Source organism: Odocoileus virginianus, chromosome 5, assembly GCF_023699985.2.
Source record: "Odocoileus virginianus isolate 20LAN1187 ecotype Illinois chromosome 5, Ovbor_1.2, whole genome shotgun sequence".
Lineage (NCBI taxonomy): Eukaryota > Metazoa > Chordata > Mammalia > Artiodactyla > Cervidae > Odocoileus > Odocoileus virginianus.
In genome coordinates this window covers 90,346,887-90,364,740 of record NC_069678.1, presented here as the reverse complement: position 1 = coordinate 90,364,740, position 17,854 = coordinate 90,346,887, and the positions used below count along the sequence as shown (strand labels likewise).

At 39.3% G+C, this 17,854-nt stretch overlaps 1 protein-coding gene across 5 annotated transcripts in view; it reads right to left on the bottom strand.

Moving 5' to 3' along the window:
• Positions 1-17,854, bottom strand: part of KIAA0319L (KIAA0319 like) — a 96,308-nt gene that overhangs the window by 35,772 nt on the left and 42,682 nt on the right. For all 5 annotated transcript variants that reach the window (XM_020880269.2, XM_020880270.2, XM_020880268.2 and 2 more), the window contains exons 4-5: positions 5,041-5,284; positions 2,530-2,631 (exon numbers count right to left, since the gene is read on the bottom strand). In XM_020880269.2, the coding sequence (XP_020735928.2) occupies positions 2,530-2,631; positions 5,041-5,284 (346 nt within the window). The remainder of the gene's footprint in view (positions 1-2,529; positions 2,632-5,040; positions 5,285-17,854) is intronic.

Here is a 17,854-nt window from a genome sequence, read left to right as displayed (position 1 = left end):
TCCTGCCTCACTGTCCCCAACCTTTGAAAGTTTGAGACCATCCAGCTCATGTACCACCAGATAAAGGCTGAAAAAAACTGGGAAAAGGAGAGTTGAAAGAATCTGTTTTTGAACTGATGTGTTTTGGAAGACTGATATACAAGGTGATGTTAACTCACCCACATGCAAATAGGGGTAAGAAAAGAAAATACAGTAGAGCCAGGATATCTTTCAGAAAAGAGTGGAAGTAACTGTAGCTCAAAGCAGCTCTTTCCTCACCTGCATCTTCAAAGGCCACCAGATCCATTCACCTCATCACCAGAACAGGAAAGGAAAATGGTTCTTTACAGGAAGGTAGAACGAATTGATTAGGAAAACTCAATTTGAGGGCAGAAATACAGAACAGAGACAGAGGGCATTTAGGTTCTGGAAAAGTACTTTTTGCATAAATAGGCCCAGAAAGTAAGGATATTGTACCAGAAATGTGTTTCTAAAATGGACCTAAAAAGGACCCCATCCTGAATACAGTATGGCATTCTGTTTAACTAGCCTTAAAACTAGCTACTTGACCCACCTTATAATGAAAAGTGAAAGTGAAAGTCGCTCAGTTGTGTCCGACTCTTTGCGACATATAGTCCATGGACTATACAGTCCATGGAATTCTCCAGGCCAGAATACCGGAGTGGGTAGCCTTTCCCTTCTCCAGGGGATCTTCCCAACCCAGGGATCGAACCCAGGTCTCCTGCACTGCAGGAGGATTCTTTACCAGCTGAGCCACAAGGGAAGACCACCTTATAATAAGAGTAACACAACCTCAACACAATCATTTTCCATCAAAGTATGTTTTACTTCATGTCACAGACAGTCTTGAGAAAATATGTAAGTCAAACTTTGGTATACTAACATATACATGAGAAAGGGATACTCATAAAAGTTTTCTTAAATAATAAGCTAATAATCCCCTAATTTATATATCTTATAAATCTGAATATTGTATATTACATTGGGCTTGGTTTTTTTTCTTTAAGTGACAAATCTATATTAGCAGTAGTCTTGAATAACTTCTCTGCAAGTTTTGTATCTACTACTTACTAGCTGTTTGGCCAAAATAAACAGGGTAACTTGAGTCTCAGTTTCTTCCTCTTTTAAATGGATATAATAAAATTTACACTTAATGAGCATCCACTATGTGCTAGGTACTAAGGTATATAGGTACCTTATATATCATTTCATTTTACCCTTAAGTAACCTTATGAAGTAGGGATTACTATCTTCATTCTACTGAGAAAGAAATGGAAACTTAGAAAAGTTAAACAATCAGCTTAAAATCATCCAGCTAATGACTTAAGGAGATGAGAATACCAGACCATCTTACCTATCTCCTGAGAAACCTGTATGCAGGTCAAGAACCAACAGTTAGAACCTTATATGGAACAACTGACTGATTCAAAATTGAGAAGAGTATGACAAGGCTGTTAATTGTCACCTGGTTTATTTAACTTACATGCAGAGCACATCATGAGAAAAGCCAGGTTGGATGAGTTACAAGATGGAATCAAGACCGCCAGGAGAAATATCAACAACCTCAGATATGCAAATGATACCACTCTAATGGCAGAAAGCAAAGAAGGGACTAAAGAGCCTTTTGATGAGCATGAAAGGGGACAGTGAAAAAGCCAGCTTAAAACTCACAATTAAAAAAACTAAGATCATGGCATCCTGTCCCATCATTTCATGGCAAACAGAAAGTGAAAAGATGGAAGCAGTGACAGATTTTCTCTTCTTGGCCTCTAAAATCACTGCAAATGGTGACTGCAGCCATGAAATTAGAAGACGACTGCTTCTTGGCAGGAAAGCTATGACAAACCTAGACAGTGTATTAAAAAGCAAAGATATCACTTTGCCAACAAAGGTCCGTATAGTCAGGGGTACGGTCTTTCCAGTAGTCATGTACAGATCTGAGAGATGGACCATAAAGAAGGCAGAAAGCTGAAGAATTGATGCTTTTGACCTGTGGTGCTGGAGAACTCTTGAGAGTCCCTTGGACAGCAAGGAGATCAAACCAGTCAATCATAAAGGAAATTAGCCCTTAATACTCATTGGAAGGACTGATGCTGAAGCTCCAATACTTAGGCCACCTGATGCAAACAGCCGACTCCTTAGAGAGAATCTGATGCTGGGAAAGACTGAAGGCAGAAGAGGGCAACAGAGGATGAAATGGTTGTATGGCATCACCGATTCAATGGACATGAACTTGGGCAAACTTCACGAGATGGTGAGGGACAGGGAGGCCTGGCATGCTGCAGTCCATGGGGTCACAGAGAGTCAGATGCAACTTGGAGACTGAACAACAATGACTGACTGAGCTATGATTTGAATCCAGCCTTGATATCAAAGCCTATGATCTCAAACATTAAACTGCCTCATATCATATAAATATTTGTGCATGTGCAAGCTATATCCTAATCTCATAGGACTTTTAGAACAAATAAATTGTATGTAGATATCATTATAAATGAAAACACTATACAAATTTAGTGGATGTTTTACCTGCATCTGGTTCTGGAAGAACAAATGCATTTAACTGAACTTCATTCTTAGGTAATGTAATCTGAACACTGTTTCCAGCAGACACCACCAATTCCTTTATAACTGGAAAGGAAGTCAATACACAAGAGAGAAGAAATTAGGTCCAGACTATCTTATTTCTCTCCTTTCTTTCATAGTTAAATTTCTTCTATAAATAATTTTCAGCTACTGTCTTCATTTCTTCATAATTTACCAACTCTCGAGTCCCTTGAAATGTGACTCTACCCCACTTTTCCACTGAAAAGGATCTTCAGAGGTCATCAACAAAGTGCTTTTAGCAAATCTAATAGCTGTTTCTCAACCCTCAACCTTCACCTCGGTAGCATCTAATACTGCTGACTTCATCTTAAAAAACTCTTGGTTATTGATACCGTATTATTCCACTTTCTTCCTTTCTCTCTGAGTTTTTCTCTACTGTATTTTAACTATGGTCTTTCCCTAAGCCCTCCATTATATAGTACTTTTCACAGAATTCAGTAAACAGAGTTTAGCTCTGTTTCATATCTTTATGTTGATAAAATACATAAAATTCCTCAATGAAATGTTGACCACAGGGCCAGCCTTAATTTTCTTTCCATTTCAACCGATATAACCATAGACTTAGATAATTTCAAGAATCTTAGTCTTTCCTCTGCTACCTCTCCCCATTCTAATCCATTCTGTCTTCCTAAAACACCTATTGCCAAAATTTTTCTAAAATACTCACCCACCATTTTACTCTTCTACTTAAGACCCCCACTCATACTTTATGCTTCAGTCCAAACTCCTAATCTGACATAGAGATCCATCATCACTGGTTTACATTGTCTCATCCTTCCTACCCCTGATTCTGCCTCCAGCTATATTCATTTTCCCTCTTGGGCTCCACAGAAACCATGGTCTACGCTAGGGGACTTTGCTAAAACTATTTCCTTCAACTGGGGTGTATTCTTACTTTATTGTAAGTACAGCACTTTGTTTCTGGCTTAAAAGCCAGTCTTCTTTCCAAAAAAATCTTTCCAGACCATTTCAGTTCAAACTGATCTACTTCCTGAACTACTTCTGCATTTGGAACATCCACATCAGCTAATAATTAAATACTATCTTTCTGCTATTCACCAGCTACTTCATACATGTCAAAGTTTCTCAACTATGACATTCTGGACCAATTATGTGTGTGTGTGTGCTGAGGGTGAAGGGGATCCTGCATCCTGTAAGGTGCTCAGCAGTATACCGAGTCACTACCGACCAACTAGATGTCAGCAGCACTCCTCCTCCACAGTTGAAACATTCAAAAATGTCCACAGGCTTTTGAGAACCACTGATTATACAAATCTTATATCTCTAACAGTAATTGTTCATTTGGATGAGACCCAAGAACTAAGAGAGCTTAAAACAAACAATTGGCTGGTTCATCCATATTCCAAGACTGGGAGGTGAAAAGGGTTTCCTACAAAATATGAAATTTGAGATTTATCTGTCTGCTTGGGAATACTGCACTTGGGGAGAAATGAAACCATCCATTATGGAAACTATGGCATTTAGACACCCCAGGATGTGGAATAAGAACTGCTAAAGCAATTTTTAAAAGAGGAAAAAAGAAAATAAAGAAACCACTATACTCAGAAAAAGTGTAATGGACAAAAATACAGCACAGCCCAAATCTTTCACAATTATACCAAAAATCACAACCATCCTGCCTGAATACAAAAATTATTTTAATGCTGCAGGACTGAAACCCTAGATTTCACATTATATTAGCACCAAAGGAAACCTTAGGAAATTAAAAACTGGCAAAAAAATTCATTTTCACTGGCTTTGCTTCACCCTGTTGACTTTTCCAGGAGATAAAGATCAACTTAGTTTCCTGGATTAACCATTTCCTCCTAGTATCTTAAAACGAATTTACAAAGCAGACCTGTGCTAAAGGAACGCTCTGTGTAAATCTCCCTTCTATGAGCTGCTTTCAAAATAAAGATGCAGAATTTTCTGGCAGTCCACTGGTTAGGACTTAGCACTTTCACTGCTGAGGCCCAAGTATGATCCCTGGTCAGGGAAGTAAGATCCCAGAAGCCACGTGGTATGGCCTAAATAAGCATTTTTAAAAAGAAAATAAAGATGCTCTCAAAATCAGAGACACAAATGTTCTGACCTATAATCAGCCATTCAGAAGGCAAATAGTTGTACAGTTCCAACTTTCTTCCCAGTAGTCTCTGCTTGGTTCCCTGATCATTATTTAACTGAGTCTAGGCAGTGGAATTCTACTCTAGAAAGAGCCTCATAAATTCCCATAGGTTGGAGCTTACTGAAAAAACGATTGAGAGACCATGTACTATAATTACAGGGATACTAATAGGATTATTTCTTTAATCTACAGTATTTATTAATAAAAGTCATGCCTCTGTCCTTCCTTTCTTCCCACTAAAAGGGAACACTTTGATCAAAATCTCTATTTCCCCATCCTATCTCCAAGGAGAGAAACAAAGAGCTCACCTGGGTGTGGTGTGGAGCTGCTCTGGAAAGAGGCCTCGGGGGTAGGGGTGGCATAACTGTAGGAGGGAGCCACTGGCAGAGGGTGAGCAATCTGGACTTTCTCAGGGCTTTTTACTTGCTGAATGCTAGGAGTAGCACCGGGATCCTCTGATGCCTCACGTTGAACTGATACATCTGACCAACCAGGAATCTTCACACTCAGGTCTGTGGTTAACGGATTAAAAATTGTGTCTGTGCTGTGGACCTAGAGAAATGCAAAAATTCATTTGAATAGGCAAAAGTTATACAGTCAGTTTTTAAGATAATGTCTCATGAAATAACTGCAAGTTAAATGTTTTTTTGAAATATTCAAAACTGCCAAAACTACTAAAGAAATTAATCTTACCACCCAAATTGGTATTAAAAAATGTTGATATAAATCTTCCCAGTATTTTGCTTTCTGTGCAAAAAGTGTTGCTTAAAACAAAGCAGTAATAATCGCTCCATGTGCCCTTTTATCTCCTTTTCTCACTTAACATTTATATTCAATCCTTCAGCAAGTTATTAAGCGCTTATTATAAAGCAGGCCTGTGGATCCAAAGCATAAATAAAATATAATCACTGTGCTCAACAAGTACACAATCTAGTAGGGGAGAAAGGACTAGAAACACAAGCCAAAATGGTAACTGTACCTTTAAGAGCTATGACTGAACCAAAGAAACACCATCAGAGTACTTCTCTTTCTTGGAGAGGAACCATGTGAAGAAGGATAATTTAATAAATAAATGAAGACTTTCTGGAGGCAGAGTCCTGAGGTGAGTTTTAAAGGGTAAACTAGACAAGAGGCTGGAGGAAGAGAGGCATATAGCCAAAAGAAATGAGATTAACATGGCTAGTGTTGGGAAACAAGGGTCATAAGCAAAGTGAGAGGCCGGGTGTTGTAACAGAAGGTAAGCTGGAAAGACAGTCAAGGGCCACACTAAAGGAGACTGTGAGTGTGTTTAATTATTCAGTCACTGCGACCCCACGGACCACAGCCGCCCAGAGTCCTCTGTCCATGGGATTCTCCAGGTAAGGTGGGTTGCCATGCCTTCCTCCAGGGGATCTTCCGAAACCACGGATTAAACCCAGGTCTCCCTGAAACTAACATAATATTTTATGTCAACCAAATTTTTTTTAAAAAGCGGGTTCATGCCCTTTGCAGTAAATTCCTGCCTCCATCTCTAGGCTCAGACAACCACAGATTTGTTTCTGTCACCATTAACTAGTTTGGGCTTTTTTGAAATTTCATATAAAAGGAATCACATACAAACTATTTTTGTTTCTGGCTGCTTCCCCTCAACATAACATTTTTAAGACTCATATCATATCATATTCACTCTTTTTTATTACCAAGTAACATACCATTATGGGCTTCCCAGGTGGCACAGTGGTAAAGAATTCACCTGCTAACGCAGGAGATGCAAGAGACAAGGGTTCAATCCTTGGATCAGGAAGATCCCTTGGAATAGGAGATGGCAACCATTCCAGGATTCTTGCCTGGAAAATTTCATGGACGGAAGAGCCTGGCAGACTACAGTCCACAGGGTCACAAAGAGTCAGACTCAACTGAGCGCATGCGTGCGTGCACATGCACACAACACACACAGACACACAGTCTACCTTTACAGAGATAATACCAAAATCTGTTACCCATTCATCCACTGATGCAGATTTGTTTTCAGTTCTCAGCTCTCATAAATAAAGCTGCTATAAATGTTAGAATACAAACGTCTCTGTAAACACGGTTTAATTTACCTTGAGTAAATACTTATAAATATTTATTGCTAATTACATATATGCTTAATTATAAGAATCAGTTAAGTGCGTCACTCAGTCATATCTGACTTTTGCAACCCATGGACTGTAGCCCAGCAGCTTCCTGTTGGGAGAGACTGACTGAGGGGGAAACTGGGACTGTTCTGATGGGCGGGGCCATGCTCAGTAAATCTTTAATCCAATTTTCAGTTGATGGGTGGAGCTGTGTTCCCTCTCTGTTACTTACCTGGGGCCAAACTATGGTGGAAGCTTCCATAAGTCTCTTAACCTTCTCCATCAATAGGCAGACAGACTGAAAATCACAATCACAGGAAACTAACCAATCTGAGGGGCGGAGGGGCAGCCGTGAGGAGATACCCCTTGTCCAAGGTAAGAGAAACCCAAGTAAGACGGTAGGTGTTGTGAGAGGGCATCAGAGGGCAGACACCCTGAAACCATAATCGCAGGAAACTAGCCAATCTGACCACACGGACCACAGTCTTGTCTAACTCAATGAAACTAAGCCATGCTGTGTGGAGCCACCCAAGACAGAAGGGTCATGGTGGAGAGGTCTGACAGAATGTGGTCCACTGGAGAAGGGAATGGCAAAACACTTCAATATTCTTGCCTTGAGAACCCCATGAACAGTACGAAAAGGCAAAAAGACAGGACACTGAAAGATGAAATCCCTAGGTCGGTAGATGCCCAATATGCTACTGGAGGTCAGTGGAGAAATATCTCCAGAAAGAATGAAGGGATGGAGCTAAAGCAAAAACAACACCCAGTTGTGGATGTGACTGGTGATAGAAGCAAGGTCCAATGCTGTAAAGAGCAATACTGCATAGGAACCTGGTCCATGAATCAAGGCAAATTGGAAGTGGTCAAACAGGAGATGGCAAGAGTGAACATGAAAAGTCTAGGAATCAGCGAACTAAGATGGACTGGAATGGGTGAATTTAACTCAGATGACCATTGTATCTACTACTGTGGGCAGGAATCCCTTAGAAGAAATGGAGTAGCCATCATGGTCAACAAAAGAGTCTGAAATGTAGTACTTGGATGCAATCTCAAAAATGACAGAATGATCTCTGTTTGTTTCCAAGGCAAACCATTCAATATCATGGTAATCCAAGCCTATGCTCCAACCAGTAACGCTGAAGAGGCTGAAGTTGAACGGTTGTATGAAGACCTACAAGACCTTTTAGAACTAACACCCAAAAAAGATGTCCTTTTCATTATAGGTGACTAGAATGCAAAAGTAGGAAGTCAGGAAACACCTGGAGTAACAGGCAAATTTGGCCTTGGAGTACAGAATGAAGCAGGGCAAAGGCTAATAGAGTTTTGCGAAGAGAACGCAGTGGTCATAGCAAATATCCTCTTCCAACAACACAAGAGAAAACTCTACACATGGATGTCACCAGATGATCAATACCAAAATTAGATTGATTATATCCTTTGCAGCCAAAGATGGAGAAGTTCTATACGGTCAGCAAAAACAAGACCGGGAGCTGACTATGGCTCAGATCATGAACTCCTTCCTGCCAAATTCAGACTTAAATTGAAGAAAGTAGGGAAAACCACTAGACCATTCAGGTATGACCTAAATGAAATCCCTTAAGATTATACAGTGAAAGTGACAAAGTCGAAGGATTAGATGCGATAGACAGAGTACCTGAAGAACTATGGACAGAGGTTCATGACATTGTACAGGACGCAAGGATCAAGACCATCCCCAAGGAAAAGAAAAGCAAAAAGGCAAAATGGTTGTCTGAGGAGGCCTTACAAATAGCTGTGAAAAGAAGAGAAGCGAAAGGCAAAGGAGAAAAGGAAAGATATACCCACTTGAATGCAGAGTTCCAAAGAATAGCAAGGAGAGATAAGAAAGCCTTCCTCAGTGATCAATGAAAAGAAATAGAGGAAAACAACAGAGTGGGAAAGACTAGAGATCTCTTCAAGAAAATTAATGATACCAAAGGAATATTTCATGCAAAGATGAGCACAGTAAAGGGCAGAAATACTATGGACCTAACAGAAGCAGAAGATATTAAGAAGAGGAGGCAAGAATACACAGGAGAACTATACAAAAAAAAAAAAAGAAGAGGAAAGAATACTAACAGAGATAAAGAGGATAAATGTTACCATGATAAAGGTCAGTTCATCAAGAAGACACAATAATCCTAAACATTTATTTATCTATAACAGAACTTCAAAGTACAAGAAGCTAATCTAACACTAGGAGAAACAAATATATCTACAAAATAGAGTGTGATATTTCATTATCTAAATAATTGATAGAAATTAATAGAAAATAAGGATACAGGAGATCTGAACCACACTAACCAAACTGATCTGACATTTATATAAAACTTGCCCAACACTAACAGCAGTATTACATACTCATTTCAAGTACACTTGGAACATTTACCAAGATAGACTGTATTCTCAGCATTGAAACAGAGTCTTAACAAATTTAAAAAGATTTAAGTCATACAGCGTTCGCTGGCTACAACAGCACTAAATTACAAGCAACAGTACAACAATATCTGGAAAACCCCCCAAACATTTGGGAACTACATAATACACTTCTAGATAATCCAAAAGTCAAAGGAATAAGCAAAATGGAAATTTAAAAGTATTCTCAACTGAATGAAACTGTAAACACAAATACCAAAATCTGTAGGATGTGACTAAAACTGTACTTAGAGGGAAACTTATAGCACGAAAATGTCCACATTAAAAAGAAGCAAGTCTCAAATAAACAACTTCAGATTACACCTTAAAAAAACTCGAAAAAAAGAGCAAATGAAATCCAAATTAAACAGCCATGAAATAATAAAAAATTAGAACAAAATGAAATGAAATGATAAAAATTAGAACAAAAATCAATGAGAGACAAGAGAAAGCAATAGAGAAAAAGAAATGAAACCAAGGATTATCTTCAAGAAAATCTATCCAGACTGATCAAAAGGAGGGAAGGAAAGCATTTCCTATCCTTTTCCAGTCCTAAATTTAAAATCTAAAACTACAGAACTTTTGGAAGAAAACTTAGGAGAAACCTTTCTTAGATAGAAGATCAAAAGCATGATCCAGTGAAAAAATGGCTAGGCTCCTCAGTCCACAGATACCTCAATCAAAAAATTTTTTAAAAACACAGCTTACAGAATGAAAAGCAAGCCAGAGACTGAGAAAATATTTGTAAAACACGTATCTGATAAATTACTTATATGCAAAATATGTGTGTGTGTGTGTGTGTGTGTGTGTGTATACACACATATGAAAACAATCCAATTTTTTTAATGGGGGAAAACATGAACACTTTACCAAAAACATATGGATAGCAAATAAGAAAAGATGAACATGAAAAGATGTTCATCACCATTAGTAATTAGGGAAATGCAAACAAAACCATAATGAGATACTATTACATCTATTACCATATCTAAAATGAAAAAGACTCATACCAAGTGATGGTGAGAATGCAGAGGATTGAGAACTTTCATACATTACTAATAGGAATGTAAAATGGTACAACTATTTGGGAAATAATTTGGTAATTTCTTAAAATATTAAATATAGAACCTAAGATATGACCCAGCTACTCCACTCCCTGATATTTACCCAAGAAAAATTTAAAGGTAGGTTCATACAAAGACCACACAAATGTTCCTAACAGCTTTATCTATAGCCAAAATCTGGAAAAACCCAAATGTCCATCAACAAGTAGATAAACAAATTATGACATGTCCATACAATGGGACACTGTACAGTAATAGAAAGAAACCAACTACTGACACATACAACAAGGATGAACATCAAGACATTATGCCAAGTGAAAAAGTGAGACACGAAAGACCACATGTTGCATGGCCCCAATTGTATCAAAAGTCCAGACAAGGCAAACTTACAGAAACAGTGGATACTTAGGACTGGGAGAGGGAGTAGGGAAGGCACAAGGGAAGTGTGGCTCATTTTGGGCAAACGAGTACCAGGGAAGTTATGGGGGCTATGGAAATGCTAACTGGCTGTGGTTATGATATACAACTCTCTGTTGTTCTGTTGTTGTGGTTTAGTTATTAAGTTATGTCCGACTTTTTGGGACCTCATGACTATAGCCTCCAGGCTCCTCTGTCCGTGGGATTTCCCAGACAAGAATATTGGACTGAGTTGCCATCTCCTTCTCCAGGCAATCTTTCCAACCCAGGAATCGAACCTGTCTCTTGCATTAGCAGGCAGATTCTTTACCACTGAGCCATGGAGGAAGCCATACAACTCTCTACATTTACTAAAATCACTGAATTATACACCTAAAAGGAGTGAGCTTTATGGTATGTAAATTATATCTCAATAAAACTGTAAATTATACCTCAATAAAAGAAGAGAATATAAGGTATGATTGTATTTTAAAACTCTAGAAAATCTATAATAACTTAAAGCAGACCAGTGGTTGCCTAGAATAAGAGAGGGAATGGAAAGGAAAGACAGGAGGAAACTCTGGGAGTAACAGATGTGTTCATGATCTATTTTTGTAGTGATGATTTTATGGGTATATACATATGTTAAAAATAATCAAATTATACACTTTAACACGCAGAGTTTAGGGAATTCGCTGGTGGCCCAGTTGGCAGGACTCCACGCTTCCACTGTAGGGGGCACAGGTTTGATCCCTGGTCAGGGAACTAAGACTCCACAGGTTGTACAGGATAGCCAATAAACAAATAAATAAACCATTAAAAGAATGTACAGTTTATGATGTGTCAATTATATGACAATAAAGCTGTTTTTAAAAAGCATGGTGTCATGCTCACTTCAGTAGCATGGTGTCCACAAAAGACCAAAGACTCTATTCAGTGTGGTTGGAGTGGAAAATAGAAGGCAGTACCAGAAGAGTCATTCATCCAGCCAAAAATGTATTACTAATGGATGCACAGCATCACTTTCTCCTCATTAGACTGCTTCCACTTTTTTATTAAATAAATACTATCTCACCATTGAGTGTGAAGCTCTTTCTTTATCTAGGAATTACTGATTTAGAATGGATTCCCAGAAGTAGAAGCATAGGAATATTTCTAAGTAAGGCAGGCAGATTTTTATTTTTAAAGAAGCAGTTTATTATCATTATTATTATTTGTTTATTTTTAAAGAAACAGAAAAAGGAGCTATGGAACAAATTATTTTACTTCAGAAAACTATGAAGTAATACTAAAAGATTTTTAGGGATGATATAGGGTCAGGGAGACTTGAGTAGAATTCCCTTGGGACAATTTTTTCTGGCATTCGACAGAAATCATAAAAACTAACCCAACTGCATAAATCACGCTCCTGATGCCAACACCTGTTTCTTCGAGGAAGTTTTATTCAGAATGATGAAAGGTTTCTATTCATACTCTTTTTCTCCATCCCTTCATTTCTCTCCCCCTTCTCCCTCTTCCCCCATCTTCCTTCTTCCCTACCTCTACTCTGGGCCTACCTTCTACACACAGAGCAAGCCAGACCCACTGATTAATATCATGATTCAAAATGACAAAAAATTTCCTCCATCATAAGCAAAACGGAACTGTTTTGAGCAGGAGCCTGCAGGGTATACGTGGCATGTTGATACGTATCCAGGTAGCATCACCACTGTCCAGATGGGAGCTCTCCTTCATAAGACACATGCTACACTAATGTCTACTAAATATTAAGGAGTGGCTCACAAAAACTCAGCCCTCAACACATTTTTAGTTGAGACACAACTATATTAAAACAAAAACTACCACTGTCACTAACAAAACTCCTACCAGAGGAAAGATATCTCTCAGCAGCAAAGCCGGGGGGGCTGAATGACACATCCCAACCCAATTCTCAGCAAAAGCTGAGATCAGAACATGGCAGGGTTTATCTTTGTAATAGTCAGTTACAAAGTTATGTCTCTCAAAATCTCCTTGAGAAACTAAGACCATTCATGAAAGGAGAAATGGGGAGGGATGACAGGAGTGTTAACTAAGATACGGCTGGTTTTGAGACTGTTTTCCCCATGGCTCAAGTTTGGCCAATTAGCAAAAGGCTGATAATGGAGCCACAACAAAACTCTCTTTACTTCTTGCTTCATAAGTTAACTTACAAAGTAGTCAACAAACACATTTTCAAATTTATTTCAGACAGTAAAAAAGCAGATAATCACATCAACCAAAGACCAAAACCACATGATCATCTCAATAGATGCAGAAAAAGCATTTGATAAGATTCAACATCCATTCATGATAAAAGAAACTCTTACCAAAGCAGATATAAAGAAAATATATCTTAACATAATAAAAGCCACTTATGACAAACCCACAGCCAACCCAATACTTAACAGTAGAAAGCTGAAAGCCTTCCCAATAAATTCTGTAAAAAGACAAGAACTTCTAATAGTATTGAAAGTTCTAGTCACAGCAATCAGACAAGAAAAAGAAAGAAAACGTATCCATATTAGTAGGGAAGAAGTAAAATTATCACTGTATGCAGAGGATATGATACTCTCTCTATACACTGAGAAAACTACAAAGACTCCACACAAAAACTGTTAGAACTGATGACTGAATTCAGCAAGGTAGCAGGATATAAGATATATAGAATGTGTAGAAATCTGTTGCATTTCCTTATACTAATAGTGAAATATCAGAAAGTATAAAAAATTCCATTTAAAAATCACATCATATAAGACCGGATACTATAAAACTCTTAAAGGAAAGTATAGGCAGAACATTCTAACATAAATCTCAGCAAGATCTTTTTTGATCCACCTCCTAGAGTAATAAAAATACTACGAATTAAACTTAAAAGCTTTTGCACAGCAAAGGAAACCATAAACAAAACAAAAAGACAACCCACAGAATGGGAGAAAATACTTGCAAATGAAGCCACTGACAAGAGATTAATCTCCAAAATGCATGAACAGTTTATACAGCTAAATATCGAAAAAACAAACAACCCAATCAAAAAATGGACAGAAGACCTAAATAGGCGTTTTTCTAAAGAAGATACAGATGGCCAACAGGCACATGAAAAGATGCTCCACATAGTCAATTGTTAGAAAAATGCAAATCAAAACTGCAATAAGGTACCATTTCACAACAGTCAAAATAGATATAATCAAAAAGTTTAAAATAAAAAATCCTGTGAGGGTATGGAGAAAAGGAAACCTTCCGACATTGCTGGTGAGAATGTAAGCTGGTGCAGCCTCAAAAAACCTCTAAAAACTAAAAAGAGAGTCACCATATGATCCAGGATCATGTATCCAGAAATATATGTATCCATATACATACCATATATCTAGAAAAGACAAAAGCTCTAATTGAAAAGATACATGCACCCCAACTGCTCATAGCAGTACTGTTCACAGCAGCCCAGACATGGAAACAACAGATGAATGGATAAAGATGTGGTGTGTAAATATATACATATACATAGACACGCACACAATGGAATATTGCATGCATACATGTGTGCTCAGTGATGTCCAACTCTTTGCAGTCCCACGGATTGTAGTCCACCAGGCTCCTCTGTCCATGGGATTATTCTGGCAAGAATACTGAAGTGGGTTGCCATTTCCTACTCCAGGGGATCTTCCCAACCCAGGGATTGAACCCATGTGTCTCCTGCAGCTCCTGCATTGGCAGTGGATTCTTTACCACTGGGAAAGCAATGGAATATTACTCAGCCATAAAAAAGAATGAAACAATGCCATATGCAGCAACATGGATGAAACCTAGATATTATTATACTATGTAAAGTAAGTCAGACGCAGAAAAACAAATATTGTATCATTCAAATGTGGAATCAAAAAAAAAAAGTGAAAATGAACTTATTTACAAAATAGAAACTGACTCACAGACATAGAAAACAAATTTATGGTTACCAAAGGGGAAAGTGGCAAGGGGGGGGTGGGGAGGATAAGTTTGGAGTATGGGATTAACAGAAGCATACTACCATGTGTAAAAGAGATAAACAACAAGGACTCACTGCATAACACAGGGAACTGTATTCAGCATCTTATAGTAAACTGTAATGGAAAAGAATCTTTGAAGTATGTATCTATACATAGGCGTAACCAATTCCCTTTGCTGTACATCTGAAGCTAACACAATAAATCAACCATACTTCAACTAAAAAAAAACAACAGATAATCAGATAAAAGAACCAGAACTCGGATTAGAGGAGAAAGGGTGCAGTTACAGTGGAGGAAAGAATAAGGAAGAGGTATTATGGTTCAGGCACTGATACCTTTAAAAAGGAAAAGTACAGTAACAGGGATTTTTAACAGATAGTCTGATGCATTTATTCGGGGCTGTGCGGGTCTTTGTTGCCGCGCGGCGTCTCCTGTTGCGCGGCACAGGCTCTAGGATGCACAGGCTTCAGTGGTTGCGCACGGGGGCTCAGCAGTTGCCGCTCCCAGGCTCTAGAGCACGGGCTCAGTAGTTGGGGTGCGTGGGCTTAGCTGCTCCTCAACAGGTGGGATCTTCCTGGACCAGGGACTGAACTGTGTCTCCTGCACCGGCAGGCAGGGTCTTTACCACTGAGCCACCGGGGAGGCCCTAGGAGGGAGTCTTGGATGCTCACAGCAAAGAAACAGGCTGCCCGGTGTTTCTCTCAACGCAACAAGCCACTCAGGCAAGATTACAGAGGTGGAGGACGCGGGCTGTCTGAGGACGTGTTCAGTGAACATATACACACAGACAATGCGGGAAGGGTCTAGGCCACTAAGATGTGAGAAACCCACAACCCTGGTCCAGGCCAAAGGGCTGGAAGGGAACCTGGGGCTAATAAAAATTTTGGTGTCTGCTGCTCAGATAACTGAGAATGAGGAGCTGGAGAAAACTAGGTCCTCAGAGATTCCAAATGTGTCAGGAAATAATAACCAGAAGAACAAAAGAACCCTTGGTAAAAACTTCACAAGTCTAAAGGATTAAAGGAAAGATTTAAAAACAAAAACTACGAGAAAGCAACCAAGTGGAAAACCCTGAAAAACAAACCAAACCAAACCAAAAGTACAGATGAGGGAAACAAAACTGCTTGGGTTTCTGTCCTTGGTTATGCAAGGCTCTTTGCTGCTGCTGCTGCTCACACCCCACGCCTCTATCTTATGGGAAGAGGTAAGTTCCGACTTTCTGTAGAGTCAGCACGAGTTTTCCTTGGTGATCAAAGGCAGCAGAGAAGTGTCCAAGGGCTTGGCTCATTTATCCTTCTCAGTCATGTTTTCTACAGAAAGTCACTTGCTTGTAGGGGTTGAAAAGGTGTAATATTGACTACAAATCAGCACCTCAGATCTTCTGAAGTCAAAGCATACATGTGGGGATACGGGGCTCAAAGAGAACACTCTCCTTTCAGAAAGCAGGATTGGCAGCAGTTAATTGCCAGTGACTGAACTCCTTGTACTGCAAATGTTCCTGTACCCAATCAACAAGCTTTCATGCTCTTCCCACCAACAATTCAGAGGTTCATGACATAGAAAGGATAAAGTACTTAAACCAACAGTACAAGCTTCTCTTTCTCTAAGCTGAGAAAGGTGAATAAATTCACGGCATTCCTTTCCACTTCTAGAATTGCTAAAAGTTCACAATATCTACTCTTGGATGCAATATATACATATTTTCAAAAGAATGAAAAAATGCTACTGACAACCCCAGACCTTTGCAATTCTGTACGCATTTCAGGCAGAGACAAGAGTAATTTTCCATACAATTTCTTCCTCCTTTGGATGCAGACTTGCTTGACCTACCCTAGTGAAAACGGTACAAACTAAAAACTAATGCTGCTACTCAGTCTTCCCTAATTAGAAGACCTGCAGTGCACACAGTTCTCTTACTCTCTCTAGTATGTTAAACAGAAGTTTGAACTCCCAAGTCCTCTTTTGAAAGGAAGGCCTAGCAGTTAACTATTCAGAATGCACAAGGGGACCGGACCACCCCACCAGAGCTGTCCATGGCCCTCGGGATGAGAATGAGACTCCTAAGCACGGCATTAGGTCAAATTTCACTTGTCTGGATCTGAAGACCTCCCTCTCCCCATTTTTCAACAATGCTTACAGTTCCCAACATGTAATGCCAAACTATGTAATGTCTCTGTATGACACTGCACAAAGCCCACTTCCACTCCAGGGTTTCAAAGTTCAAGTTCAATATTCTTCCCTCCATGTCCACCCACTCTCCATGTTAGACCATAAGCTTGAGAGCCTGTCCGTGCTGGCATGCATGCTAAGTCGCTTCAGTTGTGTCTGACTCTTTGCCACCCTATGGACCACGGCTCACCAGGCTCCTCTGTCCATGGCATTCTCCAGGCAAGAATACTGGAGTGGGTTGCCGTGCCCTCCTCAGGGGGATCTTCCTAACCCAGGGAATGAACCTGCATCTCTTATGTCTACCTGCATTGGCAGGTGGCTAGCAGCAATTTATTGCCACTGTCTATGACTGGTGAACAACAAGAAAAAGAATTCCTCAGCCAACACAACTTCAGGATCCTCCCCCTACCATATACCTGAATTCTGTAAGGCCCAAGTTTGAGTTTTCACCATCTTCCAGTAGACTGTCAGGCCTAAATCTACCATAGGTCTAATTTTATGGATCATAGTTATCCTATGGTGTGCTGACTGGGTTCATCTCTGCCAATGTTGTGTTCAGTGACTTCATGTTGTAGTTTGAAACTGGTCATGGTGGTAGTGTTTACACCACATAAACTAGCAGAGTCTACAACTCAGGATTTGACTTTGTTTTATAGGGGGAACACAGCCCAGTTGTTAAACACTAAGCACACCACACCTGTTCCCAACCTCTTTTTCTCTTCCAAAAATTTCATTGAATTGTCTGGAATTTCTATTCCATATAACCAGAAAGTCACCAGTATGCTCAGTACCTTCGTATTTTGTTCCCTATACCTCTTGCGGGACAGGCAACATATAAATTTTCAGGATCTGGTACAAAATGAAAATGTGGCTTACTTGTTCAAAAATTAAGAATTTCAAGATAATGAGAGCAGAACAGTAAATCAAGAACAAGGCCTTTCTAAGTGTGAGGACTGCACA